This window comes from Canis lupus, chromosome 4, assembly GCF_011100685.1.
Source record: "Canis lupus familiaris isolate Mischka breed German Shepherd chromosome 4, alternate assembly UU_Cfam_GSD_1.0, whole genome shotgun sequence".
NCBI classification, from domain to species: domain Eukaryota; kingdom Metazoa; phylum Chordata; class Mammalia; order Carnivora; family Canidae; genus Canis; species Canis lupus.
Genome location: NC_049225.1, coordinates 30,268,380 through 30,291,173, shown reverse-complemented (window position 1 = coordinate 30,291,173; position 22,794 = coordinate 30,268,380). Strand labels below are relative to the sequence as shown.

The 22,794-nt window shown below is 53.9% G+C and overlaps 1 protein-coding gene across 5 annotated transcripts; it reads right to left on the bottom strand.

The window, feature by feature from the left end:
• Nucleotides 1–2,328: 2,328 nt before the first annotated feature.
• Nucleotides 2,329–22,513, bottom strand: PRXL2A (peroxiredoxin like 2A). Of its 5 annotated transcripts, none has more exons than XM_038534484.1 (7): nt 22,441–22,513; nt 19,542–19,643; nt 11,831–12,010; nt 9,724–9,815; nt 6,884–7,024; nt 6,085–6,249; nt 2,329–3,072 (listed from the first exon to the last, which is right to left on the bottom strand). In XM_038534484.1, exons 3-7 carry the CDS (start codon nt 12,006–12,008, stop codon nt 2,959–2,961), a joined length of 690 nt encoding a protein of 229 aa, XP_038390412.1. In that variant the 5' UTR covers nt 12,009–12,010; nt 19,542–19,643; nt 22,441–22,513; the 3' UTR covers nt 2,329–2,958. The 5 variants fall into 5 exon arrangements, with proteins under 5 accessions (XP_038390412.1, XP_038390411.1, XP_038390408.1 ...); XM_038534483.1 differs by lacking the exon at nt 22,441–22,513 and adding an exon at nt 22,222–22,239; XM_038534480.1 differs by lacking the exons at nt 19,542–19,643; nt 22,441–22,513 and adding an exon at nt 16,709–17,002 and having other exon boundaries at nt 11,831–11,993.
• Nucleotides 22,514–22,794: the final 281 nt, after the last annotated feature.

The window sequence follows — 22,794 nt, the reverse complement described above, 5'->3', positions numbered from 1 at the left end:
GACTCTTTCTTGGATTCTTTTGGTAGTTTGCTTTATTCTGGATTGCCAATTCCTTTTCAAAGATTTTATTTATTTATTTACTTATTTACTTACTTACTATGATTCATGAGAGACACAGAGAGAGAGAGAGAGAGGCAGAGACCAGGGCAGAGGGAGAAGCAGGCTCCATGCTGGGAGCCCGATGTGGGACCCGATCCTGGGTCTCCAGGATCAGGCCCTGGACTGAAGGCGGCGCTAAACCGCTGAACACCCACCCCACCCCCTCACCCCACCCCCGGGCTGCTCAATTCCTTTTCAAATAAAGAAAAGGGAACCGGCTAATTAATGCGTGTCAAAGGCTGCTGAAGCTTCAATGGCCAAAGCCCACAGATACTAATGTCTTTGATTTCTAGCAGCGTTTAGATTCTTGCTTCTCAGAGTGTGAGCCATGGACCAAGAGAACACTTGAGACCATCAGGAACTTGTTAGAAATGCGGAAACCCCAGCCCCGGCCCCGGCGTGAGAACTGTAAAACCTTGAGCATAAATGATTTTGTCTACCCACCCCCCCCCCTCCCCAGGGGACTTGAACAAGCACTAGCATAGTTTCTAGCAGCTCAAGACTGTCTCCGTGAGACAACCCAGCACCCTTCAAGTCCCTGCCTGGGAAAGCTCAACGCTGCAAAAAGAATTTACCGTTTGTTCCAGCCAAACACCTGACCATAGCCCTCTGACCTCCCTTTTCTTAGAGTATTTACTTTAAAGAAATGTTTTTTTTATACTTGCAACTCCTTTCTCTGTCCCTTTGAGATGTCTGTGCATCTCCTGAAATGCAAGAGTGTCTGTCTGTCCCAAAGACCTGAGAGTCATCCCTTTGCAGCACAACCATCAAGGCACAGGACTGCACCTCTCGGTCTCTGGGGGCGGGGGGCAGAAGCCTAACCTGGCAAGCTAGCCAGCTAGCAGAGACCAGCCTGTCACCTTGACCAGCCCTCACCACCCACTTTCGGTAATTTTCCACTTCTCTGACTCTGCTCAAGGCATCGTTGGTCTCCTGCCCCCCTCCCTCTTTAAAGTTCCAGTAACCTCTGCACAGAGCCCCGCCGAGCTCAGTCCCAGATGGAGGCCTCTCCCCCCCTGCAGTGGTCACTGGATAAATCTGTCTTTCCTGCCTTTAACGAGCGTCCAGCTTCTCTTTAACTGTCTCCATCTTAACAAGATTCTTAGGCCCTTTGCATGTACAGGAAAGTCTGAGAAGCATTGTGTCATGCTCATCATTCCCCCAATGACTTTTTTTCCTAAAGATTTTTTTTTAATTTATTTATTCATGAGAGACACAGAGAGAGAGGCAGAGACCCAGGCCGAGGGAGAAGCAGGGTCCCTGCGGGGAGCCTGATGTGGGACTCGATCCTGGGGTCCCTGGGGTCCCACCCTGAGCCCGAGGCAGGCGCTAAGCCGCCAAGCCCCTGGGCGCCCCTCCCTCACAGCCTCCGATGAGCAGCCCTGAATGAGCAGTAGGCAGGAATCACGATGCCCCTTCTGCTGAGGCTGGAGCCCCGCCGGCACACGGTTCCACGGAACGGACTGGGTCACGATGTCGGGTCACGATGCGGCACTAACTGGAGAGAGGAGCCCCCAGCCCAGCGGGGCCCAGCAGCCACAGCACATGGCGGGGAAGGAGCGGGCCTGTCCTCACGCCCCATCCCCGCCGTGTCCTTGCAGGCTCTACTCTTCCTTAGTTGCAAGAGAACCGTTTTTGCAAGCATTTTGTAGGCACCAGCGAATTCCGATCCGAATGTCTGGAGTCCCGGGGAGCACAGCCACCGACCCACTCGGAGACAGAGGGGGCCTGTCTCAAAGTCCGCAGAACCCAGGCCTCCGCACTGCACTCACTGCTGCTGCTCTCCTTCCAGCCCCACCTCCCACTGTCCCCACCCTTGCTTCCCTTCCCCTCCTGCTGCTCTGCTCCCCGCTTCTCTGGCCTCCCATCCCCAGGGCAGAGCCCCCGCTTCGGGCTCAGACTTACATGTGGGACAAAACTTCAAACGTAACACGTAAGTGAATTAGATTATATTTCACCCTCTGGTGTCCCTTCTGCTCATTCACCTCACATCGGGCTGAAAGACTATCAGTAGGAAAGTCGCTACCAACCTTAAACAGCAGTCATTCCCCCAGGGAGACCGCAAGATCACCAACACCAAGGGCAGGATGAGGTTACCCGGGCACCTGCAGGCCTCGGAGAGCGTGAGCTCGGGAGATCCCCCGCCGCTACCCCTCCCTCATACACACGGAGAAAGCTGCTTTTTCATGCTCAGCGTCTTTGGCACCAGTGATTTAAATTCAGCCATCGTTACAGTAAATATTTTTATTGTTAAGTTTTATCAGAAAAACTTGAATTACAGGCAGTTTATGGGACATTTTATTAGAGCCAGAGATGATCACTTCTTCTAGACACACAAACTTCTGAGGTTAGAATGGAAGATTTAAAAAAAAAAAAACAGATTTCACTTTATAATTTACTTTTAGTAAGCCATCAGGAGCCCGCCAATCCTCTGCAAGAATATTACTTTAACGTTGTAGAACGGGTCAGTAGACAACACAAGCCCCTGACCTTCATATCCTGAATCTTCAAGTCCATCACCTCTTCTAAGATTTTTGAAGACATGAAAATAAAAGCCATTTCAAATAGTGGCACTCACACACCATGTACGTTGTAGGGAGGCGCAGCTGTCATGACAAGGCTAAGCCTCCTATTTTCCAGGTTTTAACTGAAACTACCCTCACTGGTTTCTTAGATTCTTCTCAATAATTTTGCCTCATTGGGCCTAAAGAGAGCACAGTATTAATACGTGAATGATCTCTACTGACACGATGGCATGAGCAGGTTTCTAACTCTCTGGGGACATGAGTGGAGACACAACATGTCCCAGGAAACAGGTGAGTGCCCCTGGTTATCCCTGAGCGGGGCGGTTTCACACAATCACTTTGTCTCTGCGGCGGAAGTCTGGGTTTGGATCTTCCTAGCAGCTTCCAGAACAGACACTGGGTTCACTTTGTCTCCAAATTCCTTCTCTCGATGCTCGAGCAGAATGCCCTACAGGGAAACAAGAGGGAACATCAGTCCTCACTCACTCTTGAGTCGCTCGTTCATGGGGCAGACACGGAGCGGCAGCTTGGACAGCAGGGGCCGGAGATCCGAGCCAGGCCTGGCTCTGCTCCTGAGGGGTTCAGCTCTGGCAGCAGGGCTGGGTCAGGAAGAGGCTACGTCACAAGGGCTGGGCCGTATAAGCAGCACGCCGGGAGCAGACGTCAGGAGTGCCATCGGTGATACGATACCATGGGGCGATCAGGGAAGGCTTCACAGAGGATACAGCAGGGGAGGCAACCACACGAAAGGAAAAGAACACACCAGACGAAGAGCGTTTACGCCAGATGAGCTTCCGGAGAAAAGCCTCAAGGTGTGGAAGTGAATGAAGCTCAGAGGTCACACTCTGACCATCTGCAAAGGGAGACAGAGCCTCTCTTGGGTCTTCCTAAAAAAGTGGAGGCCACTCCTGCTACTGGGAGGCAAAATGCTCTAGGAGAGGATACACCAAAGTACCCCAAAGTGGTAAAAAAACACAAAATAGTATGTTTGAGATCAGTATCTAGGAATCCTGTGAAAGAGTTCTTTGGCCTAGGACATCAGGGAACTCATCCTAACTAAATAAACATCTAATATATATGTTTGCTGTACCACTATTTATAAAGACTTTTATAAAAACCCCAAAAGTGAGGCCCCTGGGTGGCCCAGTCAGTTAAGCACCTGCCTTCAGCTCAGGTCATGATCCCGGGGTCCAGAGATGGAGCCCCGGGCCGGGCTCCCTGCCCAGTGGGGAGGCTCTTCCCCCTCTTGCTCTGCTCTTCTCCCTGCTTGTGCCCTCTTTCTCTGTCAAATAAATAAGTAAAAATCTTTAAATAAACAAACAGGGGCGCCTGGGTGGCTCAGTGGTTGAGCATCTGCCTTCAGCTCAGGTCGTGATCCCAGGCTCCCGGGATCGAGTCCCACGTCGGGCTCCCTGCATGGAGCCTGCTTCTCCCTCTGCCTGTGTCTCTGCCTCTCTGTGTCTCTCATGAATATATAAAGTCTTTAAAAAGAAAAAAGAAAAGAAAAAAAAAGCAGCATCCTGACATTAAAAACACTGAGGAAGAACATATAATGACATAGGAGATGTTCATGAAAACTGTTAAATGAAAAACAGAATCTAATTTACTAAGATCCCATTTTCTAAGAAGACAGAAGGCTTCTCAGCTGAGCTGTTCTGTTCCAGTGGGTTGTGCGTGGTGGCTGAGCTAATAGAATGGCTCTCCTCACCTTCTACCATTGCATTTCCAAATGTTCTATGTTGAAACACATTACTTCTTTAAAGTAAGTGTGCTTTAAAGATTATTATTACAAGGACACCTGGGAGGCTTAGTCAGTTAAGCAACTGCCTTAGTCTCGGGTCATGATCTCGGGGTCCTGGCATCGAGCCTTGCTTTGCATCAGGCTCCCTGCACAGCAGGGAGTCGGCTTCTCCCTCTGCCCTCCACCTCTGCTGGCTCATCTCGTCTCTTTCTCTCTCAAATAAATAGATACACCCTTTAAAAAATAAAAATACAGATTACTATTACAAACGGAATCGCCACTGGGTGGCAGCTGGCTCAGAGGGACTGCAAAACCTCTGCTCTCCATAAACACGGAGGCAAGTACTGAAGCTCAGCCAGCCCGGTCCACCCTCCACCAGGAGAAAGGAGGCAGCACTCCAGGGAGCACTAACAGAGCCAAACAGCACACCTAGCAACACCAGGACTGTGCCAGCGAGGCTTGGGGGGCCTGTGAGTACCAGATGCGTCACTGCCAGGCTGCCAGGTGAGCTATGCCCTGCCCTGGAGGCTGAGGGAAGGCCGAGGTAGGGAGGAGGAAGGAATCCCGTACGCTAGAGCCAGAAGAGGCTGAGTGATTGATCCTCACAGGGAGTGGCCTGCCCAAGTGCAAGGGCATCTGGAAGGGGTCTCTGGGAACTGTCTCTGAAGAGAGGCTATGGGCAAGGGAAGCGTGGGGTCTCTGGCGCAGTCATATCTCAGCTCCTGAGTCCATCTCCACTGTACCACTTAGCAGCTGTTTATCTGCTGGCTGAGTTATTTCGTATCATTCACAATTCATTTCCTTACACGCAGATGGGAATAAAAATACCTAACATCCTAGATGGGTTAGGAAGTGAGGAAGATAGGAGATCACGCATTTGAGGACCCAGAACAAGGCAGGCCCTCGCTGGCAGCCATCGTCACTAAGACATTTTGATGTATTTACCAGAAAGGAAGCAACCAGGTTTGTTCTACAGACACCAACCCATGCTAGATCCTAACACAGCAGAGCAACAGCAGTGACCGAGGCTCGGAAGGAAGGGACGAGAAGTACAGCTTCAAACTGAAAGACTTCTAATCCTGTTAACTTGTATTCCTCCCCAGTTGAGAAGAGCCTGCAATCGTTAACGTTGGCAGGGAGCTCCACTACTGTCACGATAGAGGACAGGCATGACTGTCATGCCCAAAGTTGATAGAGACAGGACTAGAAGTCAGGCCGTGAGGGTCAAGGTCCTGCTGGGCCCTGTGCATCCTCACCCCAGCCCTGCTCTGTGTCCAACTGGCATGTGCGGGTACTGCCTCCCAGCACAGGGCAGTGCCCCCAGCTCCAGGCTGCCCAGTCTGACATGGAGCATCCACCCCCTTGCCTCCTGGGCCCACAGGGTCCCTGTGTGACTCTGGGCCCTCAGAGCCAGGGCCCCGAGCACCCTGTCTGCAGAGAAGCCTGTTACCTCTCGGGGAGAGGCACCCCGCAGGGAAAAGTACTGCCTACAAAACTCCCAGGCCATCTAGGGATGCGACTGATGAGTGGGAGGTGGCCTGTGAGCAGGTGTGTGATAAACGGTAATTCCCCTCCCTTCCCCTTCCACATGTTTCCTGGCTTTCTGGACAGAAGACCGTAAGCCTCCAAGTAGGGAAGGTCACCCCTCCCCCCATACCGGGGTCTTGTGCCCCCAGACGCAGACACCCACAGATCCACACATGAACACGAGGAACTTACCTGTTTTCCTGGTCCCACCACAAACACTCCCCCGAGGATGAAGCCTTCCCCTTCCAGGTTTCCAGAAAAGCCTCCGTTCCGGGCCCGGAAGAAGTTGTACCACACACCCAGGCGGACAAATCCCATAAACATCATCTTCCGCCTTTGGGGACCGTAGAACTTTTTCTGTAGGAGCAAGAAACACCGGAGCCCCATTGAGCCACCTGTATGCCTGCCTCCCCAAGGAGGCCAGGTCTCCCAGGAGGGCGTTCGTTCTCAAAGACCCACAGCTGCTGTCTCGTGTCTTCCCCCAACCTAGCCCCCACACACAGCTCCCATTCAGGAGCACTCTCTGCTGCCCGGGGAATGAGAAGCTTGCGGGCAGCTTCTGACCTCAGGGCAGGCCCGCACTCAGGGACGGATATGCAGCTAACTCCAGCTCTAACCCCTTGCTAGGGACCCACAGGGCTCTTGGCCCAACAGGCTGGTAGCAGTCCGGCATCCTGCACAGGAGGAGAGGGGAGAGAAATACACCCACGGAGAAGGGACGGGGGCCCGTGCTGGTCCCCACCCACATGGTTGAGAACCCAGTGGGGCCTCGGCAATCTCCTCGGCTCCCAGGCCCAGATGACAGCTCAGGAAGGGCTCCAGTACCAACCGAGAGGACACCTTCCAAGTGTCCCAGCACGCTTGGCCCAGGGACCGGGGAGCCCTGGCTGGGTATGTCAGCTGCAGGCCAGACATACCCTGGGCCAGCGAGCTCTCTGCCCCTGAGCACGATGCCCGCCAGTCTGTGACAACAGGCTCACAGCACACCCACCTTTTCATCCAGGAAGATCTCCCCTTTGAAATACGGCTGGAAGTCCTGCACTTCAGTCCTGATCTGCTCCTTCACCACAGCGTACAGGGGGACTCCCAGCTCATCCAACTTGGGCTTCAGGGAAGACAGGTCCGCAGCCTCCTGCAGAAAACAGGCAACTTGGGAGTCCTGTGCTGCTGCCACCAGCCAATACCCGCTTCCCTACAGGCCCCGCGTGGGCTGGCACTGGACGCCAAAGAACAAAAGCAACAGGATGCCCAACACAGCAAAGGCCTGTGTGGCTCAGCACTAGGTCTCAGGTGCAGGGTGTCCGGTCCCCTCCTCAGCCCAGGCCTCTTATTTTCTCCATGAGGGAACGCAGAGGCAAGGCTCCGAGGATGGGTGTCCTGACCATGGCCTGGGGCGCATCCAGTCACAGAAAGACTGCACCCCATCGTGGTCCTGCACTTGTAGCCACGACACCCTGCCCCTGCTTTAGACTGAACCAGAACCAGCACAGCCGGGGAGGCCGAGCCAGTAGCTGCCTCCAGGCCTTCGCTCAGCCGGCTCCCCACGGCATCCCCCACCCCACGACAACCTTCCTTGTTCTCCCGCTCAAATCCCACCCTCTAGAAAGGGGTCCCTGTTCTGAAAGTTCTCCTGGGCTAGTCCACCCTGGAGGAAAGCTCCAAATCTCTCTGTGCCTATCCAATCTTTCTGCGTGGAGACTTTCCCGGAACGGAGTCTGTGTGTGACCACCAAGCTGAGTACAGTCACTTAAGTTCCCAAGGGTGTCTATCTCATAGACACTGCATTCCTCCAAGTCCTGTTGCCCTCCGTGCCTCGCACATGGCTGGATACGTGGAACCTACTACATACCAGGCGGACAGATGTGAAGGTGAAGGTGGGCAGTGTGGAGAATAGCCGAATTGAGAAATCCAGACATCGCTGGCACTCATGAGTTACACGCTGACAGAGAAAGGAAACTACACGTGACGTGGCAAGGCTGCACCTTTCAGAACAGATTCTTCACGTCTGGGGTCGAGATGAGATAGCAGCCCACTTGCCTCCAAAAGAAGTATGTCGCTGTACGGGAGCAGCTACATTTAATATTTTGTTTATTTTCTATGACGCAGGATCCCTTATGATGCACTTACCGAGAGCCTCAGTGAGTGGCAAGCTCTGCCCCACAGCAGAGAGAACTAGATGTCTGCTGTGGCCAAAGGCCACCTGTGTGTGGGAAGAAAGGACTAACTCCCTGGTCCAGGGCTCTGTACTCTGCTGCGTCACTATACAAAGCCATGGAGTGGAAACCCAGTCCTACGCCTCTGGTCTGGGCCACGAAAATAACACAGACCACCCTCCACCACGCAGTTTTCACAAAACGTCCTGCCAGGCAGAGACCAGGGCACAGGCCGGCAGGTTGTAATTAGGGAGGGCAGCTGCTCTTGGGCTCTCGTGGGTTTAACCGGCCTAGGGAAATCTGGTCACAACAGGCTTCCATGTTGGTATTTGAAGGCCTCACAGACTTTGAACCAAGAGCCCTGAGTTTTTAGACTTCCCTTGCCATGGCAGGTGGAATAATACTGTCTCAGGCTACCCACACCCTAACCACGGGAAGCTGTGAGTCTGTTTTGTTACAGCGCCAGGGGAAACTAAGGCAGCAGATGGTTGCTAACCGACTGATCTTAAAGGGGATGATCCCTGTATTATCTGGGTCCTTAACCACGGGTCCTTAAATGTGCAAGAGGGAAGCCGGAGTCAGTGACATGGTGATGCAGTGTGAGAAAGACTGGACTCATCACTGGCTGTAAAAACGGAGGAAGGGGCCGTGAGCCAAGGAACGTAGGTGCCACAACAAGTGGAGAGGAAAGGAAATCACTTATCTCCTGGAGCCTCCAGAAGGAATGCAGCCCTGCTGACACCTTGATTTTAGCCCAATGAGACCAATTTCAAAATTCTGACCCCTAGAAGTGTAAGCTAATAAATCTGTTAAAAGCCATCAAGTTTGTGATCATTTGTTAGAGCAGCAACTGGAAATTAACTGGAAATCAACATGCCGCCCCACGGCACTGTGGTTTGATGCCGCCCCTGCACCTCCGTACCTCCATTTCTTCCCCTGTAAAAAAAAAAAGCCATATTTTCCAGGGATATGCGAGGGAGACACAGGCGCTGAAGTGCCCTGAAGGGAGGACCCTCTCTGTCAGCCAGCCACACAAGCAGGGGAGAGATCACAAGGCTGAAAGGAATGCCCCCAGGCTCAGCAAGGACAACCAAGGGAGGCGGATGACTATGTAGACAGGGCCAACGCCACCACTTGAGAAGCAGTGCTATCTCATTCCCAGTTCTCCCTCAGCCAGGGCAGATTGCGGAATCTAAGTCTGCCATTGACTGTGTGACCCGGGCAGGTCACCAAACCACCCTGGCCTTCAGGTTATCCCACTGTAAAGTGACAAGGCTGGACCCTTCATGAGCTTCCTCACTGAACAGGTGACGGCTGTCTGGTAACGATCCAGACTCTGCGTTTCAGTAAGCAGGGGCCTGTGCTGAGCATGAGGAACACGGAATCAGGTCTGGTCCCCACCCCGGATTAAATGGGGAGCCGGCCCTGGACACAGACAGTCCATCAGAGTGCGAGGGCCTGAGAGCGCCAAACAGAGTCAAGAATGTGTGCTAACCCCAGGATGCGGCTAGTTGTTAAATGAATACAAACAGGGTATAAGTCAAAAGAAATAATCTAGAGCAAATAACCGTGCTGATCGAAGGTCAGAGTAGGTCCACAGGCCATTGGTCCCGGCTGGGAACGTGTTGGCCCCACTTGCTAGGATCGTTTTCTCTGAAAGGATCTTTGATGTACTCACCTCTCGACAGAGGAAACAGCCGGGCCTGCGCACAGCCATAATCACAGCTCCATTCTTTTCCCAGAGCTCCTTTGCTTTGAAAGTCCTTGGTTCTGGGGAGAAAAAGCAACTTAATACTCTCTCCTCCTGGCCCAGCCTCCCCTCAACCATGAGGCAGCTCATAAATGGCACCAGCCTAGCAGAGGACTTGGAAACAGGAAACAGGAACTAGTCATAGTCACCCTTCAGAAGAAAATGAACACAGTGTAAGGATCCTACTGTATACCCAAAAGGGCCCTCCCCCATTGAAATCTATTGGCAAACTTGAACATCCCAAACTGGAACATTTCTGAAAAAATGGCAAATTCCTTTGCTGGTATCAGTGGACACTGTAATGATGCTTTCAGGCAGATACATGGCCAAAACCTGAAAGAGATCCTGCACTTTGATCAAAAACACCCTTAACTTTTATTTATTTTTTTATACCCCTAACTTTAAAAAAAAAGTATTCTAAATAAATAAATAAATAGATAGATAAATAAATAAAAGTATTCAATGGGAATAAGTTAACAAATTTTTATGAAAAAAAATTTTTTTTTAGATTTTATTTTTAAGTAATCTCTACATCCAACATGGGGCTTGAACTTACAATCCTGAGATCAAGAGTCACATGCTCCACCGACTGATCCAGCCAGGGACCCCAAATCGATTCTTTTTTTTTTTTTTTTAAAGTAGAGCTTGAAGTCATGACCCTGAGATCAAGACCTGAGCTGAGATCGAGTCGAACACTTAACCGACTGAGCCCACCAGGGGTCCCCTTACAAAAACAATTTTTGATCTAAATATGTTAACTGCGCTATTTACAGAGAGGATAGAGGATGCCCAACATGGCAATGCCTCAGGGCAGTACGGTTCTGCACCTCAAGCCAGGCCGTGGTCAGACAGGGCCTGCATCTGGCGGGCTGGTCTTGGAGACACACCAGCTCCTCCCCAAACCTCAGTTTCCTGATTCGTAAGTGTAAACAGCTGGCAGCTCCACTGTGACTGCAGGGGGCATCAAGGGATGGGTAGAGGAGTGCCCCCCGCGGTGTCGGCTAACACAGAGTTTGCGAGGGCTCGGCAAGTACTGACTCCTGCCGTCTTAGCATTTCTCGGAGGAAGCTGTGTTCCTGTGGGATGCTACATGGAAAAAAAAGGAGCAGGCTGGGTCCTGTGATCGAATGAGACCAGGAAACCCTGGGATGAACACAGCCAAACGGGGGTCCCTCCACAGGGCTTCTTCGTCCTCCAGAAGGTGACCTAAGCCCTCATTCTGTGGTCACAGTCCCTGCCTGCCCTTGACAATCAGCTTCCTCAGTTACAGAACAGGTGATGATGGCCTCCCTTGGAGGGGCCAACCTGGAGGCCCCTTGGGTCAGTGAGCCCCAAGTTTCATCAAACTCATGCCAACTCTATCCGCACCACTGGCATCCCTGAGCTACCAATGCCACGAGCACACAGTGGGGCAGCAGAGGAACCACATGCAAACCTGTGGCTCTCAGGTGTCCACCAGGGACTCCAGGTGGGCTCCCCAAGAGGGAGACAGGTAGGTCCATTCTCAAAGTGTGACCTTGTGCTCCCCACCCTGCCGCGTGTGTGCGGCAGCACAGGTGAGGAGGGCTGCCCAAGGCTGTACCGGTAACAACCCAGACACTGCACTTCGGTAAGCAGGGGCCTGTGCTGAGCATCAGGAACGTGGAATTGCATACAGTGATTCTCAAACGTAATGGACCCAAGATCTCCCTTTTTATGAAGATCCAGGAAACAACAGCAGATAGTGAAAAATGCTTTTGATAAGAGAAAGCTAAGTGTAAGATACCGTGTCCAACAAGATCACAACTGCATACTGTGTACACATGGAAAGGAATGTGCAAAAATAAAAATGAGTGCTGTGTCCGGGTAACGGGCTTATCAGTAATTTAAAAGATGTTATCAAATCTTTCCTAATGTTGTTATAGTGCCTTCTCAATTAAAAAAGAGAGAGAGAGAGAGAGAGAGAGAGAGAGGGACCTTTTATAAGGAAAACAATGAGTAAGTCTGCATCCCGGCACCTTGGAAAAGTACTGAGGCCCGTGGGATCACCGCTTACCCTTCTCCAGGGTTTTCAGGTCTATGTCTTCCAGATACTCCAGCGTCGCCTTCTGGGACTTAGACAGAAACACGTCTGTGTTGGCCAGGAGCAGGGCCAAGGCAGCCGCCCCCAAGGCCCCCGCGCCAATGGACCACATGCCCACGCTGAAGAAACTCGGATCCTGGAGGAAAGACATTTCTGGAGATTGAGAGGAAGGAAGATGATGTTACTGCTTCCACGTTGAAAGAGCTGGAGTCTGGTCTCCGTGCAAGTCTCTGGCTGGGCAGCCGAGCAGGAGCCCAGAGGCAGAGGACGGGCGCAGGGGCGTCAGAGACGGGGCCGGACCAGGGCATCTGAGCACCTGCCACTGCAAGAGCTTGGGGTTATAACAGACACGCGGAGGCTCCTGCCCCGAGGAGCTCGCACACGCATCTGAAGTGAGAACAGAGAAACGACAGCCCCCTGAGCCGCCCGGCCCGCCGTCCGTTCTCCTGTGCCCAAGGCCGGGGCTCCAGCTCTGTGGTGTGTCCACGCCAGGTCCCCTGGAGGCAGCCTCCTTCCCTTCCCCTCCCTGTCAGTGGCTGCTTTTCCTTCATAGTCCGGGAGTCTCTGCTATCACCCCCCTTGGGGACAGGCAGCTTTCTCTTCTTTGATCAAAAAAGCACTCAGAACACCAATCACACTGTTTTGTTACCTTATCCTTCTTCCTCTTCTGATTACAACTCTCCTCCCATACCCTTCCTTCAGCTCCCAGACAGTGCCCAGCAGGCCCTCACTGGTGGGTGGGAGGGAGGGCAGGCAATCTCAGTACTTCCTTGCAACTGAGAATAGCTTTATATTTCATTCATTACACAAATAAAATAGACTCATATTGAAAATAAAACAAAGGTCAAAAAAGAAGCAATACCAGGCAACCCCAGTGACCCAGTGGTTTAGTGCTGCCTTCAGCCCAGGGCGTGATCCTGGAGTCCCGGGATCAAGTCCCATGTCAGGCTCCCTGCATGGAGCCTGCTTCTCCCTCTGCCTGCGTCTCTGCTTCTCTCTCTCTCTCTCCATGTCTGTCATGAATAAATAAGTAAAATCTTAAAAAAAAAAAAAAAAGCAATATCTAAAACCAGAGTCAGTGAGAAAGTAAACCACCCCAAGTGTCTACCAGCTATTGAACGACACAGGTGAACAGCGGTGCCCACCACTGAACACCAGTGTCTAATCTGATGTGCCCCCTGCCATGGCAAGAACTACACAGCTGTCTGTCGAACATAGGGGAGTGGACAAGAGCAGGCGTTACGTAGGAGAGAGCACGCTGCTGGGTATCTGGCACGAGGTGGCTGCGTGGGTCATGGGGCTCTGCAACTCAAATGGGGTTCCAGGCGGGTCCCACAGAGCCCAGCCTTGCTCCAGCTCATTCCTGGGGGCCTCCCTAAGGCTTCCTCTGGTTGGGAAGCCTCGTGCTTCTGAGCGGGAGCTCCTCGAAGCAGCACACCCCTCAGACAGCAGCAGGTACCCCACCTGGCCCTCCTCCTCCTGGCAACTATTGAAAATACCTGTCCCCATGGCCCTCCAGCCAGCCTAGGGTCTTATACCAGGAGCCTTCCTTCCTAAGTACCAGCATGACTGCGTGTGGAGATCACTGGGTACAGACCCGGTGTGTAGGTGTGTGGCACACCTAACCAGACATGTGTCCCCTACAGCACTCAGCTGGGGAGAAGATTTCTCCAGAGGATTACGCAAAGGCCCAGAAATCCACATGCCACTGCCAGAGGATGGGCTTTGAGAGATCCTCCACCATAAGGTGGGGCTGGGAGTACCTGGTGGTAAGGACTTTGGGAAGAGAGGGCAGGCCAGGCTTATGTGGGGCCAGCGTGAAAAACTGGAATTTGAGTTAAGAAATAAAAGAAATGGCCCCCCAGGCAGGGAGGCAGGGAGGAGGAAGGACCACATGCAAAGAGCACCACAGAAAGGAATCTGGCATCTGCACGCTAGGGAAGGGGAGAAGCGGAGGCTGGTGTGTGCTGCCAAGAGGGACCGGACTGGAAGTTTCTCGCAGCCTCACTTCTGCCGGCCCAGCAGCATGGGCATCGCATCGAGGTGCAGATCTCAGGCCTGCCCTCGGACGAGCGAATCATCGGCTGCCTTTCAATCGGACCAGGCAGGCAGTTCACAGGCACACGAAGCCTGAGAAGCACAGTCTCAGCACAGAATCCAGGACTTTCCACTTGGGTGGCAGGAAGCCAAGTACAGGCTGGCTCCCTTCTCCCAGCTCCCCGCGGCGGGTGGCGGGGCTCACGGGGGACACAGCTCCTGCCTCCTCCCCGAACGGCCCGCCTCGCCCGTCCCACCCCCCAGACCCGGGCAGCCCCACCAGAAGGCTTCCTGGGACTCTGCCCGCCTCGCCGCCGCCAGCCATGGCACTGCCCACAGGCCCCACACGAGACACGGACCTACGGGCTCTGACTCAGTTCCCCTGGACTCTGCCCCTCAGTTCGTCTCGGAACTGCCGGGCCCACACCTGCCAGCGTGGGACACAGTGGGCACCTGGAACTCAATGGAACTGAATGATGAGGACGATGACTCATGGAGAGCCCAAGTTCTTGGGCCAAGTGGGAAAGAACCTTCCAAGGTCGGCTTCCAGTTCTTTTGTGAAACAAAGTTACACATTACTGGATTAGAATTCACAGAACAATTAGGGGCATTCATGGCTCTCACCCGCATGCTGTCAACAGGAGATCCCCCAGAGCCTGGAACAATTGCTACACCTTCACTGCAACCCAAACACGCCTGGATCTCCTACATGTGTGCGTGATTCAGGAGCATACAGCGCGGCCTCTGATCACAGATCTGATCATGTTTCTGTGGCAGCACACAAAGACCAGCTTACGCCTACCCTACCCGACACAAGGGCTCGCCTCACCTCCTGAAACACTTGGGTGCGTTGCAGGAAGTCCATAGAGCCTCGCACTCCGCTCCACGTCCTCCCAACACACCACGGCTGCTCTTACCGGCCAACAGGCTCCATCTTCCCACCAACAGCCTGTTAGCCTGTCTGCTCGTGACTCAGGGAACAGGACTCAATGAGACTCAACATTTATTTCCCATCATTGATTCAGCACCAACCTGTTCAATAAATGGCAATCTGGGAGGACGTACAACGGAATGATACCCAATCCTCAAGGACACACAGGCCTAGAGCACAAAGAATAGAAATTCAAGTGGAAAGGGAAGGCCACCTTGGGCTGGGTATGAACACAAAGCTGTAGGGGTGAAAGCCAGCTCCATCTGATCTGGAAGCACCCAGAAGGAAGTGGCTCTGGGGCTGCTGTGGGACTCAGGGGCTGAATGGAAGGCCTAGGCCTCGCCTGGGCTGAGTAAGCCTGGGGAACACCAGGCTGGCTGGGGGTGGACATCAGTGCTCAAGGCACCAGGAGATTGCAAGCTTCCATGTCCCAAGGGCCCCCCAAGCCCTTACCTCAAGTTTAAGACAGAATACAAGATGTGGATGTGGCTTACCACCCCACCCCACCTCGAGCTGTGACCCAGGAGCATGGACTTCACTCTCAGGCCCAACAGCACTAAGAGGTGAGAGCGGTATTAGCTCCAGGGGTGAGTCAGGCCTCCCCGTGAACGTGCGCTCCCCGTGGGCCTCTAGCAGCTGGCTCTTCTGCTGGGGTTAGCGGTGAAAACTGACCCCTGCAAACACCTAGAGAATGTGCAGGTCCAGCCCCTCAGCCAAGCCTCCCTGAGCTACGAAGCGATTCCCATCCTGGCATGTCTTGGAGCATGGACCGCTGCAAACGCTGCAGAGCGAGACTGACCGAGGATCCTGGATCACAGCTCTTCCCACGACAAAGAGAGAGGGGAGGGGAGGGGAGGGGAGAGGAGGGGAGGGGGCCTCACTCCCTCAACAGAACAAAGCATGTCCACATGGGCCTCTAAGCTACTGGGGGAAATAGGGAAGCCAGTAAATTAGCATCTATTTGGTGTCACTTGACACTCAGGGCCTAATTTCATTCACACAACAGTCTTTGATGCAGGTATTACCCTGTTTTGCAGTTGACAGCACAGAATTCAGAGTTCAGGACTTTCTCCAGAAAGAGAGGGCCAGCAAGCAGCAGTACTGTGGCCTGGACCCAGATCACTAGGGTTCTGCAGCCACACTTCTACTACTGCCGTACCTTGCCACCCCGCGCATTCATTTGTGGGTTTCTGGGGGGTCAAGGGGGATGATCCCCTCTGTCTTAAAGAGCATTAAAACAGACTGACTTGTTTTCCCAGTCATCAAATACAGCCAAACTGTTAAAGGAAATTTACCATATGGCAGATGTCCCTTCTCCGTCCGCCCCCCCATCCTCATCCGTTCAGAAAAAGGTCAATTCTCCGAGAGGCAAGAGCGAAGTCATTTACAGAAGCCAGCCCCCCACCTGACCCGGCTGCAGCCCTCAGTTCCCAATGTGGGGCTTCTCTGGTCTCATCCTCTCCCACAGAAGGTGGTGAAGCGTGATAAGACCACAGGCAGAAACAACAACGGTGGCAGCTCAGAGTGGCCGCTCTGGGGGCTGGGGAGAGAGCATGGTGTTGCAGGGAGAAGACCCAGCTGGGCTCCCTAGGCTATGCTGGGGTGCCCCCCTCTACCAGCCTCATTTTCCTCCACTCCAAAATGACAGGGTGGGACCAACTGAATGCTAAGGCTCCTTCAAGCTCCCCCGGTGCCATCATGTGGGTCTATCACTAAGAGCTCCTTTGGAGTCGCCCCCTTCTTGGGTCCCCATCAGAACTCTCCCAGTCCATTCCAGTTTCCACACTGTCTCTTCCCTGCAGCCTAGAGCTCCCCAAGCCACTCCCCACCACGGTCCCTGATCCCCAACCTGGGCAGTTCAACCCTGGGAGCAGGGCACTCACCATCCACAGCGTCCACACTCGCGCTTCTGCCGACAAAGAGGCTGACCCAGCAGGAGCCTCGGGAGGCAGGCTGCCGGGAGGGCTGGGGGCGGGGCTCTGGAGTCCCGCCTCTGGCCTCAAGCTCTCTCTCTCCCACCATGGGCAGGACCTGGCCACCCAGAAACCCTGGGGCTCCTTCAGCTGTGAACACTCAATCTCCAGAAAACATCGAAATGGGACAGCTGCCAAGGCCCCCAGCCCTTCAAATAGCTGAACACAGTTTGAGTCATTTGCAGTCATGCAGACTGTAACATTTATCAAGTGCCAACAGACCTTCCCTGCTAGCCTATCCGGCGCAGATGAACCAAGTGAAGGCCTTAACACAGCCCACGTGCCACGCTGAGAGCAGTGGGACATGTCCCTCTCGCTGCGGCTCATCGCCCCACACCCAAGGAGTCAGCTGGCACCACCCAGGCCCCCCACCTGCGCTATCAGTTCTTTCCCCTCCCTTTGCCTTCCCTTCTTGCTTCCCCGCCTACGCCTACGTGGCTCCCCTCACCCTCACCCTCACCCCTTCCTGAGGACCTCACCTACCTCCAGCTCACCACTCCCACGCCCTGGTATTGACTTCCAGGTTCTGACTGCTGTTCCTGACTCAGAGTTTGCACTTGGGGGTCCTGTAGGTCAGCAACTTTGCACCATGTCCAAAACTGACCTCCACCAGAGTCAGGGTTTCTTCCGGAGTTCCCCAGCCGACCCAGGCATCTGGCTGACCGCTCAAGCTAGAAGCTGAGAGACACCACACTCCTTCTCCCTCGCTGCCCACCTCTAATCAGTCAGGAAGTTCAGTCCATCCCATGAAACATGTTTGCCTCCCGACCCCCGGGTCCCTCGTCAGCCTCCCTGAGCCAGGTGGGCCCAGGTCCCTGTCACTGCGCCGGCCAACTCTGAGAACTACAGAACAGGCTTGGCCCAAGCCAGGGCATCTCCTGCTCGCTCTCCAGGCTGCAGCCAGACTCACGGTACAACACCTTGACCTGCTCGAGTCCTCGCCTTGTTCTGGGCTCTCAGAACTCCTCAGCGGGGCCAACGTGGCCCTTCATAGCTTAGCTGCAGGCCACTGTTCTGACACTCCGTGAGGTGCAAAGACTGTGACGTGTCTTGTTAGGCCTCCCAACTGTTGCTGTGTTGTTTCCTTCGCCCAGGATGCCCCTCCCCGCCATGCAAACCATGTAAAGGCCCCGCACAAGCAACACTCTGTTCTCCAAAGTGTCTTCCTGAAAGCCCCAACTATCAGCTGTTCCCTCACCTCTGATGATAGAGCAGGCATGTGGAAAAACACACACACACACACACACACACACACCTCTGCACACCACACAAGCAAATGAACTCCGCATGTTTTAGTTACTGGCACGACTTTGTACACAGTGTGGTAGAGCAATCTGAGGGCAGGGGCTGCTGTCTTATTCACTCGTGCACCCCCAGCACTTAACACAGATCCTGCTAATCAGCAGCCCTTCGAGGTCTAATGAAATTATCTGAACATTATCTTTTAAACTCCATGTTGGAACAGACTTGGAGGCACCCAATTTCAGCTCAGTAGCAGGAAGTAATTTTGCACAGGGCTGGCTTGACCTTAAATAAAACACTCAAGCCTGGGGTTTAGGTGATCTTAGGTTGGGTGCTCACTCCACTGTTCAATGGCAAGGCAATCTGACATAAGCTATGAAGACACTCTGTAGCGACAGAGGAAGGAACTAGCAGCAAATCTATGAGGTTATCCCGGTTCTGACATCCAAAGACTCTAAAGTACCGCACTGGCTGCAAGTCCAGGGTTCTGACATCCAGAAAGCCTTGGGGGCACCTGCCACCACCGCTCTCCTGCTGGGTGTGCAGTCTCACTCCCTGTTTCCCCAGGACTAATTCCTGCCTGTTCAAGGAGCTGCCTCTGGGCAGGAACTGATAAAGTCTTCATAAAACAAAGTATCAGCACTGGGTGGGATAATTCATGCCTGAAACAAGTAGAGACAGCATCATATTCTATATACAGAGGGTATATCTGCCCAGCCCAGCCCCACCCAGGGAATCCTCCCTCCCCAGAATGAGCTGGCTTGAGACAGGCCAAAAGGAAGAAAGGGGTGCTGAGGAAGGCAAAGGAACCTAAGAGTGCATGTGGGCCTCCTTGCCTCCAGCCCTCAGTGAAGAGGCTGGAGGGACATTTCATCTTCCTTCTTTGCTCTCCTGTCCCCTCTCCTTCCCTTAGAGCTCTGATCAGCCCCTCCGTCACTGAGTAAATGAGGAAACTAAGGCCCAGAGAAGGGGCTGGCTAGTCCAAGGTCACATGACTGTGCTGGGACTCAGGTCTGGGTCTCCCAACCCCCAAACCATGATTATTTATCCTGCATTAGACACTCCTGCAGAAGCTGAAACAGGGCGGGGCGGGGTGTTGTGGGGTCCAAGGTTCAGAAAGACGGGGGTGAGGGGCGGTTCCTGAATTCTGCTCACTGGCCTGAAGAAGGCTGAAAGCAAAATTGCTCCTGAACAGGGCCTGGGAAATCTATGGCTAGAGGGAGCACCAGTCTTTTTCACAGGCCTAGTGCTTTGCAAGCAGCTTACAATGCAAAGCCCATGTTTTTGCCCACTTCGAGCTGAGAGGCCATTCTGCATCTCTCCTCCCCATAGTAACAAGGTCCTGTCACTCCTGGAGGATACAAGGACAGGCTGAAATATGCCAGTTTAGCAGGCTGGTGACCTAGGGCCCCAGGAGCAGTAGAGGATGCATTCCCGCCCACCCTTGTCATCAAGGACCATGGACCTAGCCACATGGAGCCGCAAGCTCTCTCCTACTTGCCTCAGTCTCCAACTTCCTGTTCTGCTCCGTGGGGTGATGGTCTGTCAAGCTCTGGCTCAGCTGTCCTCTCAGATGCCAGAGCCAGGAAGTTCTGAACAGATGCTGAAAGCAGAACAAGAGGACATAATCGGCTACTGAGAAACCGTGAGACAAAGACAAAAATCCTCTCATCAGTGATTGAAGCTACAGAGCCCCCAAAATACGTGGCCATTCTGTCCCTTGCTTGCACAGCCTCCTGACTGGGCTCAGAACACCAGCTCTATCAAGTTCTATGGGTGCTGATGGGAGGGCAAGGGCGGTACCACAAAAGACCCTGGGCTTTGGGATGAAATTCCTGGGTGTCCACTCTTTGAGAGGTCACCTGTCCTTCAGTATCTCCTTCCTAAAAACAAGGGAACTTTAAGGGGTTGTCCAGAAGAATTTACAAGAGCATCATACAACACGATAAAGTACTGCAGGATACTTTGATTTTTTTAGTACTGCAGAATTTGAGGCATGCTCTTTCTCTTCTTTAAGGGGCTCAGATTCACTCATTCTCCGCAGGCAGGTAATTTGAAGAACACAAAACACTGAACAAGTTCTCCAGCTGTGCCACTCTGGCTGTTTTACTGCAGGCCTGCCTCCTGGCTGTACCTCTGGGCCTGGAGGGAACCATGGCTAGTCCCAGGCCCCTCTGGCCTAGCCGTCCACTCTACGAAGCATACTCCCTGCCGTGCCTGTCAACACTGTCTTCCAGACCAACAGCACCAGGGAAGGCAAGGGTACTGTCCAGCTGAAACCTCCTGGGCCAGAGGCCACTGAGCCCAGAGGTGAGGCTGGTTCCCCCAGCCTCTGGACAGTTGTTGCCACACAAGCCTCAGCAGAGGGAGGCTTGGGAGTCTCTCAGCTCCACATTTCACAAAGAGGCAAGAATTTGGCTGGCAGGAGAGCAGTATTCTGAGATACTGACAGAGCCTGGGGTTTCGAGCCCCAGAAATCTAGTTCCTAATCAGTGACACAAGCTGATAAGACAATCATCAGAAATGTCTTCCGTCAGAACATGAGAGACTAACTAACTTCCTTCCTTCCTTCTGTCAGAAAATGAGAGACTTCCTAACTCTGGGAAACGAACTAGGGGTGGTGGAAGGGGAGGTGGGTGGGGGGTGGGGGTGACTGGGTGACGGGCACTGAGGGGGGCACTTGATGGGATGAACACTGGGTGTTATATGTTGGCAAACTGAACACCAATAAAAAATAAATTTGTAAAAAAAGAAAAAAGAAAAAAAAAAAAAGAAATGTCTTCTGTACTCCTAGGGGACAATGTCTAAGATCTGAACGCAATGGCAAGCCCTTGCACAGGGGGACATGGGAAAAAGTCACACCAGGAATAAAAACCTACATCAAATTCCTACAGGTTGTAGAACCTGGACAAGGCACTATTGTAGAACCTAGACTCATGCACCGAATAGTAGATAAAGAGTACCCGTATCTTTGTGATTACTGGAAAATAGTCAATGGTGAACGATTCCCGAATGACCTTCTACCGAGTTGTAAGAATCAGATTAAAGGTACAGATGGTGCCTGGGTCGTGCAGCTGGTTAAGCAACAGACTCTTGATTTCAGCCCAAGCCCTGATCTTAGGGCTGGGGCCCTAAAGTGGGGTTCCAGCTCTGCACACCAGGCTCCCCTCGCAGAGGGCTTGGGATTCATCCTCTCCCTCCCCCCTTCTAAAAACAAATCTTTTGCAAAAACGTATAGATGGTGCTTTGTAAGCTACCTCACTAAAGCGCAACACAAATACAAGGTATAATTCTTGCTTCTAGATTAGTCAAGCATTGCCCCTAAAATGTAGTCCATAAACAAAATGGTAGCTTTCTGATGACTGGGTGTGCATTCAGAATCCCAATTCTTGGGCTCCAGGACTAAGCGAGAGCAGGAGCATCCAAGCAGGTTCCTAGACAATGTTTTTCAAATAAATCCTAGATGATTCTTTTTAACCATCTGCCAAGTTCAAGGGAAAACACACTGAAATAGAAAACTAAAACTAAATCGAAGTCTAAGAAACTGAACCGCGGAAACAGCATGGTCTTGAAGGAAAAAAGGCCCAGAGTCAGCTGGGTCTGAACCCGGGCCAGCCTCGGGCTCCCTCCACCCCCCCCCCCCTCCCGGGAGCCCGGGGCCTTCACCCTTTTGCTTCCTCTCCTTCACCTCCCTGCACCTGCCACAATCCGGACAGGGTCAGATCTGCGCCTCGTCCATCTTTTCATTCCCAGACTTCAGCACAGGGATTTTACATGCACGCTTGGGACTCTTTCCAAGCCTGGCAGGGACGTGTCACTTGTAAAAGGAGGGAGCAGGTGCATGTAAGAAAGAGAAAAAGGGACCCTAAGGGAAGGGGGGGAACTGGGTGGGGAGACATCAGAGAGGGAGACAAACCAGGAGAGGCCCCTGACTCCGGGAAACACACAAAGGGTCGCGGAAGGGGGGGCGGGCGGAGGGAGGGGGTGCCTGGGTGCCGGGCACCGAGGAGGGCACGTGATGGGATGAGCACCGGGTGTTATAGGACCTGTTGGCAAATGGGATTTAAATGAAATATTAGAAGAAAAAAAAGGGAGGGAGCAGGTGCCTGAGATTCCGAAGGAACCGTGGCCCCATAAACCCCGACCCCACGGAAGCCGGTCGCGACCTCGGGGGGGCTCACCTGCGGCTGGCCCGCCCGCTCCCCCGGGGCTAGAGCCCGCTCACTCGGGGCCTGGGGACCGGAGGCGGCAGCGGGGCGGGGCGGGGCGGGGCGGGGCTGCGGCGCGGGCCCCCGCTGACCCGGGCGCTGGGGGCGCTGGGGGCCGCCGGGGCCTCGCAGGTGCGGCCGCGCCCCGCGGCTCCGAGGAGCGCGCACCCGGCCCGGCCTCGGTTTCCTCACCTGCGCCGCGGACGTCACGTGCGCGCGTGCACCTCGCCCCGCTCCCCCCGCCCTCCGGGGCCCCGGCGCCCGCAGGCTCCCGCGCCAAGCCCGCCCCGCCCCCGGGGTCCGGCCCCCGCGCCTGCGCCCCTGGGCGCCTCTCCCACGTGACCGGCCCCGCGCCTGGTAGGAGCCCGGCCTCCACGCCACCCAGGCCCCGCCCCCTGTGGGCGGAGCCTCGGCCCCGCCGCCGTCCTGCTGCTGCGGCGCCGCGCCTCTCCCACGTGACCGGCCCCGCGCCTGGTAGGAGCCCCGCCTCCACGCCACCCAGGCCCCGCCCCCTGTGGGCGGAGCCTCGGTCCCCGCTGCTGCGGC